The 6,117-nt window shown below is 33.5% G+C and overlaps 1 protein-coding gene across 7 annotated transcripts; it reads left to right on the top strand.

Annotated features, from left to right (window-relative positions):
* Positions 1 to 970: 970 nt before the first annotated feature.
* LOC18442914 (14-3-3-like protein D) lies at positions 971 to 5,576 on the top strand. 7 transcript variants are annotated; one of them, XR_016054105.1, is made up of 7 exons: positions 971 to 1,072; positions 2,150 to 2,456; positions 2,622 to 2,709; positions 2,797 to 2,906; positions 3,908 to 4,053; positions 5,045 to 5,123; positions 5,237 to 5,576. XR_016054105.1 is itself a non-coding variant. In XM_011628228.3 (7 exons), the coding sequence occupies exons 1-7, from the start codon at positions 1,000 to 1,002 to the stop codon at positions 5,237 to 5,239; spliced, it is 762 nt and encodes a 253-aa protein (XP_011626530.1). In that variant the 5' UTR covers positions 971 to 999; the 3' UTR covers positions 5,240 to 5,576. The 7 variants fall into 7 exon arrangements, 4 of the variants coding, with proteins under 4 accessions (XP_011626530.1, XP_011626529.1, XP_088720985.1 ...); XR_002282388.2 differs by having other exon boundaries at positions 5,234 to 5,576; XR_016054106.1 differs by having other exon boundaries at positions 971 to 1,167; positions 5,234 to 5,576.
* Positions 5,577 to 6,117: the final 541 nt, after the last annotated feature.

Below are 6,117 nucleotides of genomic sequence, written 5' to 3'. Positions count from 1 at the left end.
ACCACCTTCTCTAACGAAAATGATTTGTTATGTAAGGGAATAAGGGTATTTGCCACGAAACATGGTTTTTAGAGAGGAAGTTGTTAGGAAAAATTAGGTGGGTAAATTGATTAGAAAGTCCATTTTGGGGGTCTTATGCAACTTGATTAGTAGTTTGGTCATTTTAAAGTTTCAACCTATTTTTTTAATATTTTATTTGGATGCGCCATACTAGAATTAGATAAACACTAAAATTTCATATAAATGCAATAAATAGAGAAAAGTAAAAAAAAGAAAAGAAAAAACCCAATTATACAACATGCGATGTTGAGGTTTTAAAATATTATTTTTATATTTGATTTGGACATCGTATACTGAAATTAAGTTGTCATCATCATCATCATAACTTTTTTCCAATTAATTAGAGTCCTATACGAATCCTAATATGTCATTTTACTTTATTTAAGACCACACCTATAAATTCTCTATCTTTTTGAGCTACTTTCAACTATGATCTTAATCCATAATTTTACTTTACTAAAACTATACTTTCAACTATGATCTTGATCCATAATTTTACTTTACTAAAACTATATCCAATAAAATTGTAAGTCCTTCCATCTTTTGCGACTTCTTCTATCGATACCTTTTTTATGACCTTCGGTCCCTCGCCCGTTTCCTTCCGGCATAAAGCAAGTCTCTCTCTCTCTAGTTTCCTTCTAAACTCCCTACGGTCCCACTGACTTAACCGCGGTTAAACCTCAGTTAGCCGAAGCACTCCGTAGTTCATGTGACAACATCTGATCTGATTTCTACCCAACATCCAACGGTCACAATTTTACCTCATGACTTCATCTACGGCCATGACTCGTTACCAAGATTCAAGAACTAATCCAAGCCGTTGATTCTCCCCAGAATCCAACCTCACCTTGTCTCAGTCGTCCGATCTACTGGTTCAGAGTTTAAAGCACCGAATCTCATACAAAAGCAAGAGAGAGAAAAGGAGGAGAGAGAGAGAAGATGACGACTGAGAAAGAGAGGGAAGTTTATGTATACCAGGCCAAGCTTGCGGAGCAGGCAGAGAGATATGAGGGTAAGTAAAATACTTTCTCTATGTTCTTTGTACTGTCCCTTGTAACACAGTCTAATTGAGGTTTTCTGTGTACTTTGATATTTAGGATGAATAAGGTGATGGTCAATTGAGCTTATTCGTCTATTTATACGGTGACTGTAAAATAAATTATGTGTTCTTAATGCGGATTACGTGCTTTGATGCTGTGGAAAATGCTTAATTAGATCAAATTTTCATTCTGTCGTCTCCTTGTTGCTGTAATTTGATCTTCGGATTTTGGTATTTCTTGCTTTTCACTTTTTTTATGGATCGAAATTTTAATGAACCTATTTATATAGAACTGAAGCGATATGTATTTATATGGTCCTCTTCTATGGAGTTACTGAGTATTTGGGTCTCCCTTAGTTGCTCCAATTTTGTTGATATATCTAAATTCTCAAAAAGCTTTTTGATGATGTATGTATTTTCCTTTGGATTCATGTAATTACTATAACAGTTTCTTTGAAAAAAACTGAGAATTTGTATTTGTATGGAAGGAGACTGAGTAGCTGTGCATGTTTTGAGATTTCATATTTCAGTAGTCTTGAATTTTGAAAAATTTCAGGAAAAAGTCATCTTTTTTCTTTTCCACGATATGAATGGGCCTGACCTTGAACATTTTGATATCTCTGATTTTGGTTAAATCAGCTACACTTAGGATTAAATAATTCAGCCCGAATTGGGCATAGTTTGAGTATCTGTCATTTTTCATTTTTCTTTTTGTTTTGGCTAATAGCTATCTTGCTTGCTATCTGTCTACCTAATTGAATATTTTTCTGTCAAATGGAAACATCTAACTCCATTTGAGGGGCCAAATTTCTTGTAATTCAGTGTCCTTTGAGACTGGAATGCCTTCACAATACTGAAATTTGACCAGATTCCCCGTATTATATAAGGATTTTCTGTTTTTGGATCGAAATTGTTGGGAATTTCAATAAAAAACAACTATTGTCAGGTTTAGTCCCTTTGCCTTAACCATTAAAAAGTGTTGATTTATGAATCAACTTGATTTACACAATAATGCCCTCTAAAAGTGATGTTGATTTTGATGCAATGAAGAGATGGTGGAAGCCATGAAAGGGGTGGCAAAATTGGATGTGGAATTGACAGTTGAAGAGAGGAATTTGCTGTCAGTGGGGTATAAGAATGTTATAGGGGCTCGGAGGGCGTCATGGAGGATCATGTCTTCCATTGAGCAAAAGGAGGAGGCCAAAGGAAATGATCAGAATGTGAAGAGGATAAGGGATTATAGGCACAAGGTAGAAGAGGAGCTCTCTAATATATGCAGCGACATTCTTACTGTTATTGACGAGCATCTCGTTCCTTCTTCAAACTCTGCAGAATCCATGGTTTTCTATTATAAGATGTATGTGATCAAATCTTTCACTTCAATATCTTTTCTTCTGAGAATTTCAAAAGCAAATATCCCTTCCACCAACCTACACCCCTCAAAAAAAACCCTGGCCCTCCTATTTGTTTTGAAGTTTTTTTCCTTAATTGTTTTGTGAGATGGTTTTGTTGATTTTGGAAGGAAAGGGGACTATTATCGGTACTTAGCGGAGTTTAAATCATTAAGTGGAAGGAAAGAAGCTGCCGACCAGTCACTGAAGGCATACCAGGTGTATTTCATCTCTCTCTCTCTCCACACCTATTTTTTATTTTGCTGAATGGGAATGTGAGTGGTTAACTGAATATGCTTGTTGTAGGCTGCCACCAATACTGCCTCCACAGACTTGCCCCCAACTCACCCAATCAGACTTGGCCTTGCACTGAACTTCTCTGTCTTTTACTATGAAATACTGAACTCTCCTGAGAGGTAATGTTTACTTCCTTTCTGTTTTAGCTTTTCTTGGTGCTTGTTGTTGAACTTTTCTTAAACGATAAGCCATTTAACTAGGACCTTCCATAGAGTAAATTTTCTTTCATTGATGTTAAATTTTACCCAAGATTTCTGACCAATTTGATTTTAGGATGTTTTTCTGTCAATAAATGGGTATGGTTAATATGCATTTGTGAAGAATATCAATTTTTTTGTTTCAATCATAATTTTTTATCTTTTCTTTTTTATTTTTAAAAGTCATTATTTAGTCATATTTGGAAGTGCTTGTCAAATCTGAGAAATCGTAACTTTCTTTATAGTTCTTATAATTGCCCTCTTGAATTTCATTCTCCATTTTAATTGGATCTCCTTGATTTCTTTTCTAAATTTTTCATTAAATAACCAGCGAAAGAATATGAGAGAATAGTGGCGCATGGCTTATGGTACGTTATATAGTCATCTATCATCCGTTTCAAGTGGCTTACAATGGATTTTAAACATAGTGAGTGTTCATCATCAGAAACTAAAGCCAATCAATTATGAAAAGATAAAGTTGCTCTCCACCATCTTCATCAGGAACAGATGTTGGATACCCATGGTTCCGTAGACCATACATCAGTTGTGCTGTGTATGATGTGTTTTCCTTTTTGGCAAAGCAAAATTTATCAAGACAATGGACAACCACTATTTATGACATGCAAAGAAAAATTTATTAAGACAATGGACAACTATTAGTTATGACATGCATAAAAGCAATATTTTTTGTATGTATAATGATTAATTTTTTCCAGAAATGGAGAACTGATATGATGGGCCGGCTTCAAGCCCAGCAAAATGAGAAATGAAAAGCTGATATGATGGGTCGGCTTCAAGCCCAGCAAAATGAGAAATGAAAAGCTGATAAATAGATGAACATGAATGCTCGTTCTATAGATCTAGTTTGTTTTTAATGTGTCAATGGATGTTTATTGCAATCTCTAAGTTTTATTATTGTTCAGAGCATGTCATCTTGCAAAGCAAGCATTTGATGAAGCCATTGCTGAGCTTGATAGCCTCAATGAGGAGTCCTACAAGGACAGCACTCTCATCATGCAGCTCCTTCGTGACAATCTTACTCTTTGGACCTCTGATCTTCCTGAGGATGGTAAGGAGGCATATGGCTCATAAACTACCATTCTGACATATATTTCCATTTTCTCAATGCCTTTCAATTGAAAGAGTTACAACAGAAAAATGACATAATTATTGATATAATGAGATATTCAATTGGTTTGAAGAGCCAAACTTATTGGCGAATGAAAAAACCATGGTTACAAGAAAAATAGAAGTTACAGATTTCTGAGGAGTGTGACTTGTAAGATCTATAAGAAAAATATGCGTTCATATTGTTTTAGATTCCCATCTAAGCTTGGGGTTGGCATGGCAAACACATTCGGCATATAGTAAACGTATGGGTGCAAACAGCAATTCCTTTTACTTTTGATCTTTCTCTAATTTTATACAGGTATATAGTTTTTTGCAAGATTTTCTTTTTCTTTTCATTTTATGAAAAATCTCCTGATATTTTTGCAAAATTTTGAAATATCATGAAATTACTTCTGGAGATAATAATTAGCACACTGTTGGAATCATTTTATTATAATTTCATTTTTTTAATATTTTTTGTTTACCTTTTATTTTTTGAAATATGATATACTTTTAGCACCTACTTTTGTGTGTTTTCTTTGAGTACCTGTTTCTGATTTACTCGTCTTTCAATCATGAAATAGATATTTGACAATCCCATTCAAAGAACGGTAACCATAATGGGTTTGTCGGTACTTGACATTATATGTTTCATTGATTTTCAACATTTGATTATAATTTCAATTTTTTTTTAATATTTTTTGTTGACCTTTTTTTTTTTGAAATATGATATAGGTTTTGCACCTACTCTCCAACTCATTGGTGTTCACCTTTTGTGCGTTTTCTTTTGGATACCTGTTTCTGATTTACTCTTCTTTCAATAAGGAAATAGTTATTGACGATGACAACCCCAATCAAAGAACTGTAACCATAATGGTGCTTGACATTCTATTTTCATTGATTTTGTTTTTCTTTTTAAAATATTTTGATTAGAGAATTTTGCATACTAGGGAATTGCTAATGGTTTTGTGAATGATATCATTTGAGTTGACAGCTGAAGATCAACCCAAGGGTGATCATGACGACGAGGTAACAATGGATTTCCACTCTAGATTTCTAGCTTTTTCTTTCTTAAGCAGCTTATATTCCATATCTCAATCTGACTGCCATATTCTTATTCATGGATATTTCATTTGCAGTAGTAGCATCGGACTTCAACCTTTAGTAGCAGGAAAACTCTCTTTTAAGCAGCTGGAAATCTCTCTCCCTCTCTCTATTTGTGTGTGTGTGGGGTGTGTGTGTTATTCTTCTCTTTATTGGTAGTCTCATGATTTTAATTATGATTTTAATTGGTTTAAGTAGGCTTGGTGGCTTGAGGCATGTATTATTATTGTTTGCGGCTATTGACCTTCCATTTTTCCTTATTTATTTGGTATGTTCAGCTTTCCACGTCCTAGTTAAAGAACATTAGTATTATCGCAATGGAACATATATATGGCAATGTATAAAAAGAAGCTTGTAACCCCTATGTGGGTGGCGATAGGTCTGTTTTGTATTTGCTTGAATGATTGTCCTTAGGCTGGCTCTTTTAGACATATTTTATACATATATATATATATATATATATATATATATATATATATATATATATATATATATATATATATATATATATATATATATATATATATAGGGAAATGATCTAATGCAAGGGTTGTATAATAGTATAATGCAACCACACCTTTGAAAAACCATATTTCTGGCATTTGTATGATCCCAAATTTTGCGCACACATTTTCTTCAGCTTCATAATCAATCCTACGATAAAACAAATTCAATTTGCATCCTAGATATGGTCAGAATTAGTACCCATCCAACAATGAATTTCGACCATCCATTTGGTGAATGTCAAGATTTAGGCTTTAACAAATTCAAAATCATTTTTTTTCTTTTTTGTTTTAGCATTATTAATCTAAGAGAAAATTACATGCATATCCATTGTATTTTGCGTTATTATGGATGTATCAAAAAGTTTTCGTTATTATATGTTTGTTCGCATAACGTAATTTTTTTAAAAAGTTGA

Source organism: Amborella trichopoda, chromosome 4, assembly GCF_054954075.1.
Source record: "Amborella trichopoda isolate Santa Cruz 75 chromosome 4, AtrichopodaSantaCruz75HAP2 v2.0, whole genome shotgun sequence".
In the NCBI taxonomy this organism is placed as follows: Eukaryota; Viridiplantae; Streptophyta; class Magnoliopsida; order Amborellales; family Amborellaceae; genus Amborella; species Amborella trichopoda.
This window is presented reverse-complemented; position numbering and strand designations above follow the sequence as displayed.